The sequence below is a fragment of the Lactuca serriola genome, chromosome 2 (genome assembly GCF_051521515.1).
Source record: "Lactuca serriola cultivar US96UC23 chromosome 2, Lser_US96UC23_V15, whole genome shotgun sequence".
In the NCBI taxonomy this organism is placed as follows: Eukaryota; Viridiplantae; Streptophyta; class Magnoliopsida; order Asterales; family Asteraceae; genus Lactuca; species Lactuca serriola.
The window spans coordinates 197,857,976-197,879,795 of record NC_136409.1 but is presented as its reverse complement, the minus strand read 5'-3'; the positions used below and the strand labels follow the sequence as shown (position 1 = coordinate 197,879,795).

The window sequence follows — 21,820 nt, the reverse complement described above, 5'->3', positions numbered from 1 at the left end:
TAAGTAGCTTATTTATTTATTATTATTATTATTAATATCATGATTCCCCTTTATAATAATATTCACTGATATGTCAGTTTGTTAGCAAGATCTTATGAATCAAAACTATATATATATATATATATATATATATATATATATATATATATATATATATATATATAGAGAGAGAGAGAGAGAGAGAGAGAGAGAGAGAGAGAGTTAGGTTTAAATGCGGATTGACATCTATTGTGTGGACACTGCTATTCTGCGAGATTGATAAATAAAATATGTTGTTTGATAATGTAAATACTTTCAATCTTACATAGTTATTGTTATTATAAAGCATTCTCACCAATTAAATTGTTTATGAGGTTATTATATATATTTTTTAATTATTTTTATTATGTTAGAATCTTGTCAGGATGTTTATTGAGTCGTATTCTGTAATAATGAAAATAAGTGAAAAATGATACGTGAGAACAAAAATGAATAAAAATTAGTGAGAATGCATGGAAATGACAATAATTGTGTGAGATTGAACGTATTCACATTACTAAACAACTTATTTTTTTACTAATTCTCATAAAATAACATTGTCTATACGTCCGCACAATAGTTGTACATCCACATCATATTCTCTCTCTCTCTATCTCTCTCTCTCTCTCTCTCTCTCTCTATATATATATATATATATATATATATATATATATATATATATATATATATATATATATATATATATATCTTGATATTCAACCACAACCACATATTTTTCATTTGTCGCTTTAACGCTTCAGCGTATCAGCAGCAACATCGTATACCTAATCATAAATGATTATACATATATGTCTGTTTACAGACTGAGTAACCATAAATGATTATGACAATTTGTAGCAAAAGAGGTGGTGGTAATAGAGGTGACGATTGTATAAGTGACGGATGTGACATTGGTGGGGTCAGTGGGTGGTAGTGGTGATGGCGGTTGTGGTGGTGGGGATGGTGGCGGAGGTGAAAGGACAGGCGACGCTATATAATCATTTATGATTATAACAGACCTGTCGCCCCGGTACGCCGAAGTGTTAGAGCGGCAAATGTGAAATATATGACTGAGGTTGAATATCAAGATCTCTATTTTATTTTTAATATTAACGGAACCTACTTCTCTCTATCTTTCTCCCTCCCCTCTCTCTCTCTCTCTCTCTCTCTCTCTATATATATATATATATATATATATATATATATATATATATATATATATATTAACGGTGATGACTCTTTTACACTTAATTTTTTTTTTAAAAAAATACAAATTATAAAATCGAGCATAGTATTATATTGGAGAAAAAAAATTAAGTCATTAAAATTGAATCATGGATCATAGAAATGATCAATGCTTCTTCTATGATCCATGATTCAATTTTAATGATCCAAAAAAATAAATTTAAATTTTTTTCTTTCCGATATAGTACTATGCTCGATTTTATGATATATATATATATATATATATATATATATATATATATATATATATATATATATATATATATATATATATCAAATTGCTTAAAAAAATCATTTTTGCTATATGAAATAATAGAATGAGTATTTAGAAAAATGTTCATTCAGAATATCAGAATACGGAAAATAATCAATTTTCTTGAATTTATCAAAATGACCTACATATGAAACGTTATTTTGGACTAATTTTATGTCACGTTTAAAATAATTTTTTCATGCAAAGATACATTTCAGTGTCAAAACACATTGCAAATGGGAAATTGATACCATACAAGAATATAAATGTTATTTGGTTGAAATATCGATTTTTTTTATATTTCTAAATCAGTATTTCGGATATTAGTAGATAGAGTTTTGAAAAGTATTTTTGTACAAATGAGCAAAAAAAACACATTATATATTTTATTAGAATCGAAAATAATGAGTTTTGGAAAATGCTTAAATTCTAATCGCTTTGGTTATTTTCATATATTTTTCATGTCATTTTTAAGCATACCCTTAATAAAAGCCTTTAAAATTGTGGAAGAAATGTATTATTAACACAAACTTTTATTGCTTCATTTTCCAAATCGTAGATACATGTATAGTAGCAAAGTCGTTAATGCTTTGTAATTTTAAATCTTTAGAAAACAATACACTCCCATCCTTTTTCATCCATGTTGTTCTTATTTAATGATCAACTTCTCAAATTTATATTCATTTAAATAAAACATCCAACGTGTTCAAATTTGGTCCGCTTTGTAATGGACAAAGTCAACTACTCAATTCCTACCATGAACACCTCCATCCAATCTCCATCGAATCAAGATCTGATGCAACGACCAATGGATTTCGTGTCCAACTGTCCATATATCCAAACAATTCATCAAATGGATCTTCACTAAGGGAAATGATATACGGTTTGACCGTACTATTTGCCAAGTAGGAAGGGGAACACCGCCACCCTATGCGGACTGCAGTATTGAGTGTGGTTTGGTCGTATCTCTCTCTCTCATAGTTCCCACTTCTAGTATGTGACAAAAAACCACATTTTGTATGATATAAATGATGTGGCAACTATGTTTCAGAGGAGGGAGTGTAGTTCTTATGGCACCATTACCTCCAATCTAAAAGCTCCAATTTTGATATTTCACATGCATAACAAAAACCTTTTTTTTTTTTCAAAATAAATAAAACAAATATTCTAAAAGGCCAAAAGGGTGCTCTTTCTTGACCGGCTAAGCAATTCCCCTGGTAAGTGCTTTGGGGTTGTTGGTTACTCTTCATTCTTCGTGACATTATTTCCACGTTATCTAATTCTATGAAAGTATTATTAATTATTATTATTATTTTTAACAATTTTAGGATCTTTGTACATGGCATTAATAAAGTCTTTACAGTCATGTTTTAGTCATTCTTTTTCTTTTCCTCCCTTTTCCCTATTATCGATTTTATATAACCCTATTATCGAGATTATATATAGTAATATCCATCTTTCTAATCAATTTTATATACAAGAAAGGTGGTAGACCCAAGAAATATACAAATTGTGTTGTTATTACTTGCATTTAAGGTGATTAGAGATCCGGAATGGATTACCTCCTTAGGAATTGGATTACCTGTATGTTTTTTTTGGATCTAAATATCTATTAGTTAAATGCGAGAATTAAAAAAGTATTTTGGTCTTTATTGAGGTAAACGCAAGAAATTTATGAAGTTTAATATTGTAATATTGTAACAGAAATATATAAACCTTAAATGACATAATACACAAAAAAAAAAAAAGAAAAAAAAAAGAAAGTGTGCATGTTATTTAATAGTTTATTGTGAGATGAACAATTAAACATTTAATTATGTTTTTGAATGTTTGTATTTAACTGCAAGGGTACGTTCACTATTTCAAATCTTGGATGGCTATTTGGGATTTTAGCATTTGGGTCGGCTAAGAGGAGAGTTACACCTGGATCACATGAGATGCATAGTTTAAGTTTTCTTCATTTATGCCTGTTACGCGTGATTGATGGGATGTTGCATAGCCCACGCTTTTTTATAATAAGCTAAGTAGAATTCACGTTTTGGTAATCAAATTTTCAAAACCCAATGGAATTTTTATAAAAAGTACAATGGTTTTCATTATAACTTGAAAACTAGCTTTAACTGTTATATCGATACTGTATATTTCATTCAAACAAAATTTCAGATAATTTTGTGAGATTTTACTTATTTCCATGATAATCCCTTTCAATTAAGCACACAATTTGTTATTTTTTGGTAAGTTGATAATTTTTAATCTATTTAAAACCCAAGAAATATCATCCGCTAATATATTTCTCACTTATTGTTTATCAAATTACGAATATTGTTTCATTGTTATGTACGTCTCATCCCAAAACAACTACCTCATATTTTAGATTTGCCCTTTCAAGCATCCTTATTTTCGATCTGATCAAGTCATTCTGTCATTGTATTTGTAGAATACCACCATTCTTTTCCAAGAGTTCAATAAGTTTGGTAAGTCCATGAAATTCTTCTCTTCATTATTTGTTTCTCTTTTTGTGACTTTTGAATCCAATTGGTGCATTTTGGGAAGTTTTCCACCCATATAATATGTTAACCTTAATAGTAGCATACTTTCATTTTATGCAGAATATAACATTGTACTTTATAAGATTTGTGTTTTTAACAATTTTTTCATAAGAACATGTATTATTTCCATGTTTGTTAATTTTTGTGTATTTGTTGTAACACAATGCAAAATTGGGATCACAGTTTTAGTCACTTCACTCCATCTCCACTTATTTCCTTATTATCTAATTTATACCTTGTAATATCCTATTTTTAGTTAACTTCTTGTCGTTAAACATAAAAAGATAGCAATAAGTAATGAATGCTGTAAACTCTTTGTAATTCTTCTTTTCCCTAGCACCTTGCTAGTTTTTTTTATTTAACTTCTTGCCAAAAATAAAAAGATAGCAAGAGGCAATGAATCGTAAAGTTTTTTATTACGCTTTTCCCCCCTACCTTTGCATTGTCATCGATCCAATATTATATTAAGGGGTTCCAAAAAATCAGGTAGGTAACGCAAGTGTATAATGTATTCTTATATGTACTCTCAAGTTTTAACCAAAAAATCAAGTAGGTAACACATGATTCAAATAGTGTCAACCTTGTATCTTTTAATGAGTGACAACAAAGTCAAATTGAAGACCGACCATAAACACTAAACGCTTCCCTTCAATTTTCATCAATTCATCACATATGAATCCAAACAACTAACCAAAAGCTTTCTTGAGAAAACTAAAGGTCCAATCTTGACAACAAACACGTTTGTTTCAAAAATGAACAACATAAATACTTTAATAATAATTAAAAAAAAGGCTGCACAAGTAAAACAAAAGGATACATACGAATTTAAAGAGTAGTAATTTTGACCATTTAAAAGTCAAAAATGAAATTTCTAAAGCAAGCTAATCAAAATGGGTCTCAACTCACATGAGAAAATAATAAAAGGGTAGTCCCGTCTTTTACAGTTTCCCACAAAATATTTGCATAAAACGGAACCTAATCAGGAATCATTGGGAGAAAAGGGTAGGTTCGTCTGTTACCATTGAGCCTACAAAACTACACGAGGAAAATGGAAACTGTACAAATGTTGTTATAAAAAAAAAGCAGTAAGTTGGTGAAGATATTAGTACCCTACTGTCATTGATTTATATATATAACAGTTGAAGACATATTTGTTCACTTTCGCATTTGCCAGTTAAAAAAGCCTTGGCCAGTTCCACTCTGTTGCACATTATTATGATACTCATCAGTAGAATCCGATCCGCTTCCGCTTCCATCGGAATTATCTTCTGGAAGGAGTTTGATTCTATCAGCATTGTTGATTACCCAATCCGTGAATTCAGGAGTCGATGCCAATTCCGCAATTGATTCTCTCGTTGATTCCTCTGTGAATTCCTCCCATTCCTTCTTTGAAAACTTCCTCCTGTTTGGAGTCTTGTGAAATGTCGAGTAAACATCACCTTGCCTTCCACTTCCACTTCCACTTCCAGATGATATGCCTTCACAAATAAACAACTAGTGTTTATATTATAAATTTATAATAAAGTAGAATGCTATTTAAAAGTTGTGGAAAGTAAAGATTTTGTACCTTTGGTGGTGGGAGAGTTTGAGTTTGACCACCTGAAACTATTCATTTGACCACTCCTTGAAGGGGTGTTCTTTTTTGAACGACTAAGGAATTCAGGTTTTCCATGGTTTGGGGTTGTTTGTTTGCTCTTACCCCAGAGGTTCTGCTTTCCAGAATATGATTCAGCCCTCAAGCTCCTGCATCATCAAAACATAATAGTACCATGGTCAATGCTGGTCATATCTTGACTTGACAACTCAACAATACAAACAATAACTTAATCACATATTTTCTACAGCTTAAACTTACTCATGGTAATGCCACTTCATCTTTGTGATCATGTAGTATAAACCCAAACAAGACCCCACTGCAGCCATTGCCAAAGGGGTGTCTTTAGTGCTCTGAAAAATATAGAATTCATTAAATCATGAACCATTTTTGGAAATATGAGTTTAATTAAATTAATGAATATAGTAACCTACCAGGATAATACATGTGACTGCAACTACACGCATGGACCATTTGATAAATTGTGCAACTCCAACATCAACTTCTCCATCTTCAGAAATAATATATTTCCTCACCAGCCAATACCCGAAACCAGCTCCTAACAAGATGATTCCAAGCACCACAAAAACAGAAACCTGCAAGGTTAATTGAAGTTCATCAACATTAATTTTCTGTAAGATCAACAGATTCTAATTGTAATCAATAGTGTAGAAATGAGGAACTTACTGGGTTCTGGACTTCTTGGCTTATCCCAAAGTTTTGGAGAAATGAATTCAGAAATGCTGAGAGGCTATGCACCACAAAAGATCCTGCTCCAAGCTGGAAAAATTGCAGAATACAAAGTGTAAAACATAATATTTTAGAAACCACAAAAGATACTTGAGCCCCAAATCCTAAATATGAGTTGTTTCTGAAGGGAGAAAAAACTTACTACTGTGGACATTATACCGAGGTAAAATGCATTTCTCCTGCCAGTTGGCAGCAATTTCCTTGCCTGGTGAGCAATAAAGATAATATAATTAGAAAAACAATGAAAGATATTGGTAAAAATGGCATACACAACAAAAGAAAAATATATTTCTGGGACATAATTCTTTTCTTCAATCTACTGGAGAGAGAGAGAGAGAGAGAGAGAGAGAGAGAGAGAGGTACCTGATAAAGTAGTATGAGAACAACAGCTAGAACTCCAATGGCCATAGAACTGGTGTAGTAAAAGGGGACCCATTCACTGACAAATGGTGCCAAAAACAGTAAAACAAATCCCACAGCTAGCAATATGTAACGCCATTTTTGTTGCACTGCATACCACATAAAATGTCAATGCAAACACAGAAACAGATTGAGCAAATGGAGAGAAATAAAGGCACTTAAACACCTAACCTTCATCAAGACTGACAGTTACAGAACCAGAAACCCCATCACCAAACTTCACATCAACAAAAGTCTGCTCGTAAGGTGACATAGTGGAACTCCATAACCCATTTTGAAGAGATCTCCAATCATCCTTTTCACACTGGCATAATCCTAGTGACGAATTCCTGCAAGCAACTTCATTAGATAAGTATACCCTCAATGCATATATCAAAATTCAGACTTGATAGCAGTCATCGCACGGGAAAAAAACAATCATTACCGTTGAAAGCAAACTTGAATCTTGTTGTGCCATTGCTTAGGGATCAATACTGAAGGGACCAATGTAACCTGATAGACACTTGCATAATGCTGGAGTTTCAATCGGGATACACCAGATACTGAAACACGGCCACAGAACAAAACATCTCCAGATCCTCCAGAAGGGCCATAAATTGGCGCTGGAATGACTTCTATAGCTGGATTCCCAACCTCAATTCCTGTGGTCTCAAATGTTGAGAATAGTTAGTATCTCAAATATACATTAACAAATGTAAGCATAACAAGTTCATAATAGCATGCTCCTAGACTTTTTTGAATTCAACAAAGGTATCAGCAATGGGGGTGTCTGAAGTGACTACTCTCGTTAACAACACAAGAAAAAAAACTGAATGTATAACAAAATTGCACCAAGCAAAATCTAAATTAATAATTATACAGGAAATTGAACTACAAACCCTAAATTGAACATCGCATAAGCAAATGGATTCTTAAATCAAGCTTTGATCAGCCACCGATTGCGAACCACATTTACCTCAATGCAAAATTGCTAATAAAGAGCAAGTTGAACAAAACGCCGCATCACGAAGTATAACTTTCTGGTCCGTAAATTCCTCAAATAAGTAAAAGCCAAAAGAAAAAAGAAGAAGCGGAAATTAACAATGAGAAGTGCGTACCTTTAAGTGTAGTAAGCTTCTGATCTGAGCAAAGTGAGATCCAAAGAACAGCATAGAGAATGCACAAGAGAAGAAGCGTGGAAGTAGGAGTAAGAGCGGCAGCAGCCATGATCGTTTCTCCGACGAAGGAGAGAAAAGAAGGGGATTCCAAACTCTCCCACACATATATTGCGGACGCATGCCGCGTGTGACGGCGCGTTGCGTCTCGGGTAAGCTTGGTTAAAGAATAGTAGAAATTCAAATACTACATTTTTTCACTTTAAAATAATAAAAAATTAAGTTTGATTTTTTTTTTTATACTTGTTTTAACAAATAATAAGTTTATGTAATTATGTTTCAAATGAAAAATAACATTTATATCATAATGAATTTTTCTTTTCGTCAATATCATGTTATTTTTTATTTGATTTAACAATTAACACATTCAATTGTTACTCAAATAAAAAATAACATTATTCTTTTTTCCATTTGAGTTTTTTTTTTTTTTTTGTCAATGTCTATTTTCGTTAATATCATGCTATTTTTTATTTTTGTCAATATCATGTTATTTTTTATTTGATTTAACAATTAATCCTTCAACTAGGAAAAAAAACTTTTCAAGATGAATCAAATAATTAAATTCCGTTTTCTTCTAAAGTTTATATGTGAAATTGTGAATGATTTTTGTAATCCATTCTTAAATCGATACCAAAGTTCTAACATAGAAATTTACATAATATTTCAAGTTTTAACATAAAACATATATACACACACACGCAAATAGAAAGAAATTGATAATATGGACCATCTTGACCTCTAATATTATTTTCTGTATTTGAAATAGTATCACTTTTCCAACTTTAATATTATTTTCTACTTCTAAAGTAGTATAAAAGTGATGCAAGTAATTCATCTGATCTGTATCATAAACTTCTATACCAAAAATACGTTCAAAATTATTTTACTTTTTACCTTGTTAATATTTTCTAAAATACCTATTTATTTGCTATTACACAAATATAATAACTAAATAATTCATATATTTTTTTAATTCAAACTAATTCTTGTTCCTTAAATTCAATTGAAAACTCTTCAAAGTATTTAAAGTTGAAAACGTTTGAACTTTTAAATATATTTGAAATAATTTTGTATTTGAAATCTATTTTAATTAAAATAACTGAAAATCTATAAATTCAAACTTGAATCAATTAAAATAAACTAAAAATATATAATCTTAAACTTGAAGGACCAAGACTATGTAATATGAAACACTGAATAACCAGAGGCACATAAATACATAGTAGGTGTTGCCAATGCTGGAAAAATAAATAAAAAAATCGAAAAATCAAAATTTTTTACAGACACTTATGAATATCGCCCCTATGAATAACACTAGTTTTACATGATAAATATTGGTGGAATGGAATAACTTTACGACAATAATATTACATTTGAAGTTTGAAGATCTTTTATATCTCTGATTCTTGTATGAATCGTTAAACCTTTAGCATTTATTAGATCAAATAGATCAAATTGCCCAAAGGTTGTGACATGTAGTGGCATTTTTGTAATTATTTTTATAATTTCTATATATATTTTTTAGAAACGATTAAGTGAGAAATTATTTACATTACTATAGAATTAAGTGACAAAGTATTTACATTAAGATTCAAATTGTTCAAAAAAAATATCATTCTAACCTTCTATAATAGATTTAACAACAATTAAAAAATTTGGAGTTAATTCAAAATTGAGTAAGAAATGTGTAGAATGTTCATAAAACATATATCAACTAAAAAAATATTATAAAAATGTAACGAACTATTTTAAGTGTTTAGAAAATATCATGATAACCTCTCATAGCATGTTTAATAGGTTAAGTTTTTAAAATTCGAAATATCTAGTTAAACTTACCCCCAACAATGTTTGCTCAAACAACACTCGTACACTTGAAAAGTTTTGTTTAATAAATGGGGTTTTGGCACTGTTGCACAACAATGTTTAGTGAATTTACACATTTAGTCACTCAAGTATTTTTTGTGCTCAATTGGTCATTAACGTTAGGAAATACCGATTAATTAAGGGTTTGAATGAAATTGTATCCGGTTTACGGGTGACATGCTGACATAGTTTCACATATGTGGGTTTATTTTTGGCACTGTAGCACAATAAAGTTTGACGAATTTGCACATTTAGTCACTCAAGTAAACGGTTGTTCCTGGTCATATAGTAGTGTAATTGATAGGTAAAATTCAACTTTAATAGTCTATTAGACACACAAAAATACTTGAATGGCTAAATGTGTAAATCCGTCAAACTTTGTTGTGTTCCTGTGCTAAAAACCTTTAAAAAAACATGATCAATCATTTCAAAGTTAAGATTTAACTGAATATATATATATATATATATATATATATATATATATATATATATATATATATATATATATATATATATATATATATTCAACAAATCAACTTGTCATTTGTTGTTTTTCTAATTTAAATGGTTTATGTTAGATTACTTGATCTACAACACAAATTTAGTTGCATGCATTCGTGTTTTCAGTAGTTTCATGATTTTGTTTTATTTTAAATTTTTTTCGGTCATCCATAAATAGAAATAAAAAATAAAAAATTACAGTATGGCTATAAAAAAATATATATTTTCAATATCTTTATCTTGAAAAAAGAAGAAGTGGGGAGTCATTCAAGAGTTATTGATCCAAATGATAATAGGAAAATGACTGAAGGGGTAACCAACTGTTGATTTTGTTTACATTTGGCCCTTTTTTACGCAATATACCATCTAATTTGTTGTTCATATTCACCATAACTCTTTTAACTGGTTATCACCAGTTATTGAAGGTTTCGGGTGTCTTTGTCCTCCCTGACGACTCTCCAAGCACCTTCTCCGGCGAAACATGAATATTTCGGTCATCAATGGCAGATTTCAAGTTCATCTATGGTTGATTTCTGGAACACACATCTGAAACCAACAAGTTTGAAGGGTTCCAAATCCGTGGGTTTGAAGAGTTCCAACTTCGTGGGTTTAAAATCGTTATCAGATTTGAAGAACTTTCTAGATTTGAAGAACAGTTTCCACATATTGTTTCTAGAAACTGTTTGTACAAGATGGCAAAATCGAGCTTAATGAAGTTGTTTCCAAATTTGAAGAACACACACGAAGAACACATTTTATATACAAAATCGAGCTTCAAAATCCAATACGAAATCGAAAACCACAAATCAAAGCTTCATTGTTCTTTTGAGTTCTTCAAAATCGAAACCCTAGTTCACCTGCTAAAATTGAAACCGCAAATCAAAGCTTCACGTGATCCAAATTTCACAGAGTTTTCCGGAATATTCAAAAATCAAAGCTTCATTGTTCTTGGATGGTGTTTTGTTGTTAATTTTATGATGATGGTGACGTATGGAAAAATAGCAGCGAATTCTAGTTAAACAATATTTTGATGCAACAAATAGAAGTTTAATGATATGCTCCTTATCACACATCTGATTTACCAAGAACTCGTCGGAATATTCATGTTTCGTCGGAGTCTCACCAAAGAAGGTAACCGGAGAGTCGCCGAAGAGGACAAAGACACCAGAAACCTTCAATAACCGGTGATAGCCAATCAAAATGGTTATATCGAATATAAACAAGAAGTTAGATGGTACATTGCATACAAAAAATAGACCAAATATGAACAAAATCAATAATTGCTCTTCTCAATTATTTTCCCAAATGATAACAGTCTTGCCAAATGCCAATTACAAACTTGTTTTTTTGGGCCTTGAATCTTGTTGATAGCCTCATTGTCGAAATAAACCCTCCAAGTACAATTTAATCTCTTCCATCGGTAACATGAATAATTTACATACAAGTTGAATGTTCTCCATGATTTCATTAGGTACACCATGATTTATTTCATGATTAAATGGTCTCTACGTCAATGTGTATCAATTCCTTCATGTAATGATTAACGAATAAAATAATTTTGAAAGTCAATGATGAATACAGAAAACATCATATATTCGACAAACATCGTCAATTTGTTGGATTTTAGAGGTGTATCACCGCAGTCGTTGTTGTCAACTGATAGCCGTTTCAAATATATTGTTATGATTGTTAAACATTTTGAAAAATCATATATTTATGATTAAATCGTTTCTAATCCTTTGTATTAATACATTACTAGATGGTTGAATTAAGATTATATCTCTGATTTATCTTTGCCTAAATACACTCCTGAATCCCCTTCCAAACCCAAATTATATATTGATATTTCATAAGATCGTTTTCACAAATACCCACCTTCCTAACCATAACAATATATGATCTTTCAAATCATAAGTAAATGGAATTTTTTTTCAACCGTAACGATATATTTGATTCTTTATTTATGTTAGGATTGCAAGCCATTTAATTTGGTGACCTTCACTTTTTTGCTTCAACATATTCACAAAGACATCACATTAAACCACCTGCAAAAGTTACTCATCATCTTCCTTTTATTTTATATTGATAATTGTGTTGATACACAAATAGGTAAGTTTAATAGAATAGTACTAAGAACCTTGTTCAACAAGTTCATCGATATTGAAGAGCATGGTGATGAAGGCGCTACTGTTGCAAAAAGGATAGGTGAATACATGGCATCTGGATTCTATATGCATGTGGCTTACTATGTCAATTCAGTGTAATATTATGTATAGTATAATGAGTTGTTATGATTAGACATAGAAATGCACTTGGTAACCAGAAAAACCTTTTCAGTATAAAAGCAAGATAAGTAGAAAATACAACAAACCCTATTTCAAGTCAAAGAGAAATAAGAAATAGGTCACCTAACCCACCTCAAGAAAGCAATTACTATCACAAATGTAAGAATCATGCCTGCATATTTAATCCACTGATCAACTCGATTCCGCCTCTCAATAATCCTCAATACAGAATTCGATAACCCCAGTGTGTTGAGCACATCCAATGCTTTCCTTTGAGCTCCCTGCACAAAAATTCAATGTCACTGAATCTGTCTGCATATAACTGTAAATACAAGAAATTTGGAAAATAGAGAAACCTTTAAGCGCTCCCTTTGTTCAGAGTATTTAGCAAGAATGGCAGCTCCAGTTGCTGATGCTTCTTCCAACATTCGAGAAGAGTTTCGTGCAGACTGCATTGCTTGTGCTTCCTCATCAAAGATTCTCAAAACATGAGATGATTCTCCATTCTAAACCACATGAATTCATATTATATCAAAAAAGAGATGTCAAAATTTTCCCATTCTTAAAAGGGTATATCACAATCACAATGAATTAAATTAGATAGGATGGATGATTTTCATACAGCTCTTCCAAGCAATTCTGTTCTCTCTTGTGCTTCTTGCATCCTTCTCTGCTGCCGCTGCATGTACCTATCTAAGCTTTCTCTCAAAGAATCGGCCTCTTCAGCTACTTGCTCCACTTTCCTGCCACATTTCAGATCTTATCAGTGTTTTGCCAAATTATAAGTTTAGATCAAATCTCATAAAGTTTTCATTTCAAAGCTCTTAATGTCCTTTACAATCTGACTATTCCACACTCTAGGGTTACAGGATCGACATACTTCATCAGTGAATTTGAATTTTGGGACAAATACCCTTGTTTGGAATGAAACATGATAATTTTGTGCAATTAGGTTACAGTGATTCGTAAGCTTTAAAGGTCTCAAACTCTATCTCGAAATTCTCTGCTACTTCGACATTGAACTCGAACTCGATCGTAGAGAAGGAAAGGTAACGGAAAATGCAGATCATATATTATACAATTTAAGAGATTATAACTTAAAAAGAGAAACACTAGGAAACGAACACTAACCTCTTCCAGAGATCTCGTTGGGGCTTTGATGCAACGGATCGCCAGAGTCCATCCATCTCAGAACAAAGGGCTTGGATTTGAGAAATATCCCTCCTAACGGCAACTGATAGTTCCGATGAGCCGATGGCACCGGCCGATGACGAAAACTCGAGCCGCTCAACTCTCTCCAAATCATCTCTAGTTTTCAGCAGCAACCGCTTCGATCTCTGATACAGCTCCGACAGAGTCCCTCCTCCTTCCCCCGCCATAGCGAACAAGAAGAAGCCAAGTGATTAAAGTGAGGAGCGGAGCGGAGCGATGAAAGTGTTACACTTTGGGCTTTTTCTTTCAAATAATGACACTTTACCTCCTTCCGTTTGATTTCGGTCGTCGAACTTGATGATGACAATTGACAAATCTTGGACGTCCGATCACTACTAAATGAGTAAATGACATATCTTAGCGTAGTGGTTTAAATGGTTTGAAAGATAAATATAAGAAAATAATAATATCTAAATCTTAAATGTTTATGTACAAATCAACTCCCTTAGCTATATTACTATTCAATTATATATATATATATATATATATATATATATATATATATATATATATATATATATATATATATATATATCTAAACCCTAAAAAATATAATATCTAATATTTTTGGTATTTATTATTATTTTAAAATTAGATAAAAATATAATAAACAATGATTTAGCTTTTCATTATTATTATTATTATTATTATTAGGATTTTCTAATATGTGTCCTAATGACACATATAAGAAGTATTCATTATAGAAAATATTACCATGATTAAATATTAAATGTATTAATTATATTAAATATTTATCATTGAAAAATATAAAATACATTAATTATAAAAAATATTCCTTATGTTAATGCATCTTACATTTAAAATATTCTTATGATTGAGTATTAAATATTTTAGAAAATATTGGTTGTTAGTAGCTTTCCTTCATGACATTGCGAAAAATAGAAATGGTATTTATTTTATAAAATGAAATACTTATGTTTTTGTTTCTTTAAATTAATATTTTGTGTCAAATTATACATAACGTATGTTTGTTAAGAATAGATTGCAGTTAGAATTTGTAGTTTTTATTTATATAGAAACTAGGTGTGAGACCGTATGTTATATGGGTTTGATAAAACAAAAAATTAAATATGAAAGTTTAAACAAAAATTTATTTAAATTTAAAATTTTAGATTTAAAATTTAAAATTAAAAATTTGAATTTAAAAGGAAACATATTAAATATTATATGAGTAGTAATATTATAATTTATTGGTTATTTTGAATTAAGGTAATTATTAATTGAGGTGTAAATATGATGTGTTAATTAAGAAAAGATAAAAAATAGGAAAATGACAAATGGAAAAAACATTTAATCAAAAATACCAAAAAATGACATGTGTCCAAGTTAATGAGAGAGTGACATGTGGCAAAATTATTTTCATTTATTATGTAGGATAATTGACAAATTACTTGCAAGTTTTTTTAAATGAATTAAAATTACATAAAACATAAAAATTAAAAATTAAAAGTTAGTTGAAATAACTTTTGGTTGAAAAGCTTTTTGTATATAAGTTTTTTCCAGTTTTCTTTTTAAAAACCAAAGCTTGTTGCCAAATACACCAACATTTTTACAAGTGAAAGTAAATTATAATTTGACCGATGATTGAATAGTAGTTTTGAAAATAATTATGTCATAAAAATATCATGCTCTTTTTAGATTGTTATATAGAAAAGCAATTTCTTGTTTATGATACTTTAAGTTTCAATTTAGATATTTTTATTGATAAATGATACAAAACACTAATAAAATATGTGTAGTGTGAAAGTTCTTTTTGAATTTTAAGTTATTCGGAAGTATGTTATATACTTAATCACGTAATGCATTTCTTTATCTAATCATGTGGCAATTGCATATCAAAATGTGAAAAGAAAAAAAAAATACCAAGATGCATCATGAAATTTGACGATGGGTTATCATTAATCAAAGGCAAAAATCCCATCGAAACCAACTTGAAAGAAACTCAATTTCAATATATATAATTTTTTTTATGTTCTTCTGCTAATCAAGTTTTCTTGGGTGAAAATTCTTTAAACGTCCTACATAAAAATCAAACAACACGGTGTCTCCATCTGCAGCATTCACCGGAAAGTTGAACTCCGGTTACCAGTCGCCGGAAAAGCTTGCCGCCGCCTACCCAACTGAAAATCTCCACTCCTTTCGCCAGCAGCCTCCTTACGACCACCACCCGACTTCTTCTTTTCACGCTTACCCTTCTTACCATCTTCCCCTTCAGCCCTACCTGAACCGCCTTCCCCAAACCCTACTTCTTTCCTTGCTGCCTCATAATCAAATGGTGTCACCTTCACAAGCCCCGAGGAATCCTCACCACCCTGGTTCAACTTCTGGAAGCTTGAAGAAAGATCCGACAGTGACACATTCCCCTCATCCCCATGATTCCGCTCATCAGAACCGGAATCGGAATCCAACAATATCACTTTGTCTTCATCTTCCGTTTTGCCCTCCCCGCTCTGATCATTGGCGGCTGTTGATTCCGGAGCACCTGCTGGCTCCTCCTCCCCATTGGAATCAGATTCCAGCAAAATAATGTCGTTTTCCGGTTTAGAGGTGGTTGTTGCAGGCGAAACATCCGGAAGCTTCTCGACATTTGAGGTTTCTTGTACAACAGGACGTGAAGACTCGGGTTTTTCAGTGAAAGAATGGAATGGAAGGGACACAGAAGATTTGATCTGTTCCACCTTAATCTCCTCTGTTGCCTGTACCCAAACCCAAACCCAAACAAATAGTTTAACAAAAATGACTAAAATACCCCTCAACGATAACAAAATAAAAGAATCTTGACTACAAGAAACCGGACCTTTGATTCAGCATTTAGTTTCCTCTTTCCAAACATCGATCCAAAGGCACGGCTCGGCTTCTTCTGTACCTCAATGCTTACTCTGGAACCCTGGCATATGATATGACAATTACATCATTTTATTACCCAAAAAAAAAACATTATATCAAAATGGATGTAAAGAGAGCCAATGGCATACAGAAGACCCGTCCAATTTATTATTTTGGTTGACTCCAGCAATAAAGTTTCCCACTTCCTTTTCAAAAGTGTCACCTTCTGCAGCATTACTAACATTTTCATTTACTGCAGCTTCTGCTGCTTCCTGGGCATCTGCATTTCTAGCATTTCTTGCAGCCATCTGCACAATTTAAGGAAAAACAAAAACTCCTTATTTCAAATAAAGATTACATCTTTATCTTGGGTATACCTTCTTTTTTGTTATACCCAAAAGGGGTTGGGAAAAGATCGAAACTTTATGAATATAATAAAAGAAAATCAAGAAATCTCACAATTTCGATGTATTCTTCCTTGAGTTTCTTGGCCACGGGTTCAAATGCAGCTGCATTCTGCATGGAATGCCTAATGATGCTGACAACAGAACCAAGGTTGCGCTCGATATATGGGTGTTTGGACTTCATTACATGTCGCAATTTACTAGGTGTCACTGGCATTTGTTTTGCTTTATAAAAAAAAATTAAATGTTTAAAAAAAGTTAGAAAGAAATCAACCTTGTAGTAAACACAAAGAAAAGATAAAAGAACAATAAAATTACCAATCTCAATGAGTGATTTATTTGGCAATATAAAACCAGTGCTTTCATCTTCTGCACGAGCAATAACATCTCTCCACTCACAAAGTCCCTGCATTCCATTTAGGAAAAAAAAAAAGAAAAAAAAACCCTTCAAAATATTGTTTCTTGAATTATTAGATTTTGTTCTTGAAGAAAAACACAAAGCAACAACTTACTGCAACAATGGCAAGTTGCTGACCATTGAGATCAGCAGCATGCAACCTGGATCCATGAAAAAACAAGTGCTCATTAATATTTTTATAATAAACTAAATAGGAATTTAAAAAAAAATCAAAAAAGCATCACAATCAAGTCGTTCAATTTCAAAATCATAAAGATGATATAGTGATTTACCCGTATATGTTTAGATATGAGTTCTCAGTCAGAAGCTCTTTCTGATAGAGCTGCATGCATATATCATAACTCCGTTGGTATACCTGAAACCAACAATTATCAAAATGAATAAGTAAATTCATATTAAATAATTATTTTCATAAGATTGGATGTATACAGAAAAGAAAAAACAAAGCTTACCTCTACCAGAAGTGCTTCAGGGCAATCTGGATCTGTTGATGATGAAAGCAGCCTTCGTTTCATAAGATCATAAATATACAGAAGATAATGTGTGTCTTCTCTAGCATATCTGTTAAAACAAAAATAAAACACACATAAACAAAAAAGAAAAAATGTACTTACAATAAAAAAAAAATAATGTACACAATAAACAAGAACTACCTTAGCATTTCATCAGTCAGTGGACGTAATCGCCAGTCTGCATTTTGGTATCTACAAGAAAATAAAAATTAAATAGAAAGCAAAACAGCACGTGTTGTACAGTTTAAATAAAATGGAAGAAGAGAATGTACTCTTTATTTGCAGCAACATCACAGAAGTGTCGCAAAAGAAACTCCAGAGAATTTCTCTCCAATTTTAACACTTTTGAGGCCTATAAAATTTGAAAATTTCACAATCACATTGCGAACATAATAGATACAGTAGACTTTTATTTTAAATTGGAACAAAAATTGTTAATAATGTAAAAGAACAACCTGTCCAGTATCAAACATATTGCAAATGTATATGCCAAAATCACGTTGCAGCCATACAATATCACGATCAGCTCCATGCAAAACCTGATATAGATTGAAGTGTTATAAAACAGTTCCAAATTTTCTGTCTTTTTGTAAATGTTGTTTATACCTTTCTTTTGGTAGGATCTTTGAAAACCTCTCGGAGATATGGACCAATGTGAACCCTTAGTTTCAACGTATCCACAATAAAATCTTCTGTTCTAGTAGATATTTGCATCAAACATGTCAACCCTTGAAAAGATCGATATTGGTTGTGTTCCAAATCAACCTAAAGAAGAACACCAAATCATAATATTAACCATTTGGAAAGGATCTCATGAAGAAAATAGTATGCTGCTATAAAAAAATACCGCAAATTCATCAACTTCACGCAGTGTAGCAGCTAGTTGCTTCAAATCTTTTACTTCTTGTATGATCTTGAACGATGTGCTTTCAACTGGAGGTGGTTTTACAGGCTCTACATCGCTTACTGTTTTGTCAATGAAATCCATGACAGAAAGGTTCTCCTACAGATACACAGGAAGCAAGGTGAAGTGTTAAAAAGGCTAAAATGAATAGAATCAAAGTAAAACTAGAAAGGGTATAATAGAAGTAAAAGTAACTCACCAGTGGGTGTATCAATTTGGATCCATCCTCACTTCTCTGCAACCAAACATGTTCAAATGGCTGGTTGGCATTATTGACCAGTATTTTATACTCATCTTGTGGCCTCCTTATGGAAGGTATATGAAATGAAACTTTCGCCTTTGGTGTCCCCATTGCATTACTGTCCCTTGAAACAACCTTCACAGAAGATGCATTGCCCAGATTATTATCAGCACTTCTACTTGAATTACTATTATTAACTAATGAATCTTTATCGAACGCTTTCTTTTTTCTGCCTTGAACCAGCTGAAACCCATCATCATCAACTAAATTCGTAACCCTAACACCTGTTTCCTCTTCTTTGTTTCTGATCTTTTTAAACTCGTCAATAGACGAATCAAACCTTTCAAACATCTCGTCGTTAAAATTAACTAACCAGTCATAGGCCTCGTCGTCATCATCAAGATCACCATTAGGAAACTTCATCTGCTTTTTGCCCCATAATTGCTCGGCTGATGACCCAATTGTTTCAAGAATCGATTGGGAATGTTTGGCCATCTCCTGAATTGGGTTCTTGAATTCTTCGAAGTTGAAGTAGAAGTGAAAATCTTTATTGCATGGGATGGCTCTTGAAGACCCGGATAGCTTTGATATTGAAGAGGAGAAAGAAGGGGGTTTCATAGAAGAAGAAAACTGTTTCAATGCTTCAGCTTTTGTTGAGGATTTTTGGGTTTGGGCTTCTTCGGTGAGAGAGGGATCCATATCTGAATCTTGATGATATAAACGTGTTCCGGAAGGGGGGGTTTAATCAGGCCACTGAAAGAGAGGGGTTTTGGGGGGGAGAAACCTTAGGCGGTTAGGGTTTAGGGATTCCTTGTCATGTTAAGAGAAGTGAAGAACAAGCCTCTTCTCGCAGCGAATTTCACTTTTATTAGGGCTTGGAAGAGGGAATAGTGAAACGGAGGGCATTGGGCATAATTTTTTGGTTTCCTATTCACTTTCTATTTTTGTTGTGTTTAAATGTTTAATGGTTCATAATATTTTTACGTTTGACCAAAGTAAAATTTATGTTATATTTTTGATGGCATGTTGAAACAAATTACTTCAAGGGTGACATTTTTGTTTTTCTTATATCAATTGTATTATGTTCTAACATAAAATCAACTTGCATACCATGAAGGCATGTATCACTAAGACCGGTGAGTATGGATCAATGTTAGAGGTATACACAATACGGCTTTGAGTCGAAATCACAAACTGCACCTTAAGTACGGTTTGAGATTTTTGAAAACCGCAAACTGCACCGTAAAAGTTATAAACTGCATCATGCAGTGTGGTTTGGTGTGTACGATTTATACAGCTTTTGTAAGGTTAAAAAAAAATCCTTATTTTTACTATTCTTGTATATCAATTCAACTAAATTTAATTACATATAATATAAGATTTAATGCATACTTTATGCACAAATATGTTAGTTATTTTTACTATTCTTATATATGAATTCAACTAAATTTAATTACATATAATATAAGATTTAATGCATACTTTATACACAAATATGTTAGTTACGGAATCAACATTCCATTCAATTTGTAACAACCGACTTAATAACTTGTCAAAATTTTGTTTACAAATATTAAAAGTATCAACCTTATTAAAGTATAACGATGCTTAGGGATGTTCGTTTGAATGGATTAGTTCGATCTAATCCAATTAAATAAATTCAAATTGATTTTGGTTTTAAAAATATGGATTTGAATAGTCTAAACTAAATTCAAATCCGATTCGATCCGGTCCAAATACAATATAGTTGGGTCGGTTTTATAATTCGGTTTTCAAAAACCAGAACATTTTAAAACGACATAGAAGCGTTAATGTTATCCAATTTTTACTGAAGAAGAAAAAAACAAATTATTTAGTTGTGATTTAAAATTTATAAATAACTACTAAAAAGGTATATTATAGTTTAATATTTAATAGATAAAAAACTTTTGAGAGAAAGTATTTACTAATATTTTTTGTTAGGAAAATTTTTTGAACTTATTTGAAAAAATAAATTATAAAATTAATAAATAATTATAGATATATTGAAAATAAATACATAATAAACTTTTTGGACTATTCGGTTTTTATTTTATAAAGCAAAACCAATCTGAAATCCAAAATAATAATTCGGTTTTATTGAAAACCAATCAAAAAATCTGAATATCCAAACCAAATAATCCACTCCAAATTTTCCAGTCGGACAATCCGGTTTATGACTTTTATCCATATAATAAACAGCCCAAACGATGCTTAGATGAAAACTCATCGGTAATAAACCAAATTAATATGATTTTATGTGTATTTTGTACTTGTATTTTTTAATATATATATATATATATATATATATATATATATATATATATATATATATATATATATATATATATATATGATAGTGTGCCTCGTGGGCACACCAAAAAGCACCAAAGACGCTTGCTATATAGCCCAGTTAACCGGTCATTCTTACTACCTTGCACCCATCCCGACCTAAAACAGAATGTCCCTCAATACCCGGAGTCCAGCCTCGCACCCGCGCGGGAAAATTGATAAACGACAAGTGGACACCCAGTAACTCCAGTGCAGGTGCACACACCACTACTACGATTAAGCCAATCGCGGCTCAGTCGTGGGATAAAGGTACAATCTACCGATCAACATCTTTGTCCCG

General features: G+C 31.6%; 3 protein-coding genes across 3 annotated transcripts; all 3 read right to left on the bottom strand.

Moving 5' to 3' along the window:
* Positions 1-4,947: 4,947 nt before the first annotated feature.
* Positions 4,948-8,118, bottom strand: LOC145088030 (uncharacterized). The gene is made up of 10 exons (XM_079026220.1): positions 7,927-8,118; positions 7,254-7,470; positions 7,001-7,158; positions 6,773-6,918; positions 6,552-6,614; positions 6,347-6,439; positions 6,094-6,255; positions 5,921-6,012; positions 5,633-5,808; positions 4,948-5,543 (listed from the first exon to the last, which is right to left on the bottom strand). Exons 1-10 carry the CDS (start codon positions 8,033-8,035, stop codon positions 5,221-5,223), a joined length of 1,539 nt encoding a protein of 512 aa, XP_078882346.1. The 5' UTR covers positions 8,036-8,118; the 3' UTR covers positions 4,948-5,220.
* Positions 8,119-12,663: 4,545 nt separating this feature from the next.
* LOC145088029 (membrin-11-like) lies at positions 12,664-14,085 on the bottom strand. The gene is made up of 4 exons (XM_079026218.1): positions 13,764-14,085; positions 13,255-13,375; positions 12,989-13,138; positions 12,664-12,913 (listed from the first exon to the last, which is right to left on the bottom strand). Exons 1-4 carry the CDS (start codon positions 14,009-14,011, stop codon positions 12,752-12,754), a joined length of 681 nt encoding a protein of 226 aa, XP_078882344.1. The 5' UTR covers positions 14,012-14,085; the 3' UTR covers positions 12,664-12,751.
* A 1,711-nt stretch (positions 14,086-15,796) lies between these two features.
* Positions 15,797-20,065, bottom strand: LOC145088028 (Polynucleotidyl transferase, ribonuclease H fold protein with HRDC domain-containing protein). The gene is made up of 14 exons (XM_079026217.1): positions 19,129-20,065; positions 18,873-19,028; positions 18,632-18,790; positions 18,481-18,564; positions 18,298-18,377; positions 18,167-18,217; positions 17,966-18,074; positions 17,786-17,868; positions 17,608-17,653; positions 17,414-17,501; positions 17,151-17,320; positions 16,841-16,999; positions 16,663-16,752; positions 15,797-16,561 (listed from the first exon to the last, which is right to left on the bottom strand). Exons 1-14 carry the CDS (start codon positions 19,867-19,869, stop codon positions 15,926-15,928), a joined length of 2,652 nt encoding a protein of 883 aa, XP_078882343.1. The 5' UTR covers positions 19,870-20,065; the 3' UTR covers positions 15,797-15,925.
* Between the last annotated feature and the right edge of the window lie 1,755 nt (positions 20,066-21,820).

Excerpts from the sequence above, each read along its gene's own strand:
- LOC145088029 (XM_079026218.1), bottom strand. The coding sequence starts at position 14,011 with ATGGCGGGGGAAGGAGGAGGGACTCTGTCGGAGCTGTATCAGAGATCG. Across the intron at positions 13,139-13,254 it reads CAGAATTGCTTGGAAGAGCT|AATGGAGAATCATCTCATGT; the intron begins GTATGAAAATCA and ends CATGTGGTTTAG. Across the intron at positions 12,914-12,988 it reads AACAAAGGGAGCGCTTAAAG|GGAGCTCAAAGGAAAGCATT; the intron begins GTTTCTCTATTT and ends ATTTTTGTGCAG.
- LOC145088028 (XM_079026217.1), bottom strand. The coding sequence starts at position 19,869 with ATGGATCCCTCTCTCACCGAAGAAGCCCAAACCCAAAAATCCTCAACA. Across the intron at positions 18,565-18,631 it reads AAGATCCTACCAAAAGAAAG|GTTTTGCATGGAGCTGATCG; the intron begins GTATAAACAACA and ends AATCTATATCAG. Across the intron at positions 16,562-16,662 it reads AACTAAATGCTGAATCAAAG|GCAACAGAGGAGATTAAGGT; the intron begins GTCCGGTTTCTT and ends GTTTGGGTACAG.
- LOC145088030 (XM_079026220.1), bottom strand. The coding sequence starts at position 8,035 with ATGGCTGCTGCCGCTCTTACTCCTACTTCCACGCTTCTTCTCTTGTGC. Across the intron at positions 7,471-7,926 it reads GAAGCTTACTACACTTAAAG|GAATTGAGGTTGGGAATCCA; the intron begins GTACGCACTTCT and ends TTGAGACCACAG. Across the intron at positions 6,256-6,346 it reads GCCAAGAAGTCCAGAACCCA|GTTTCTGTTTTTGTGGTGCT; the intron begins GTAAGTTCCTCA and ends TTAACCTTGCAG.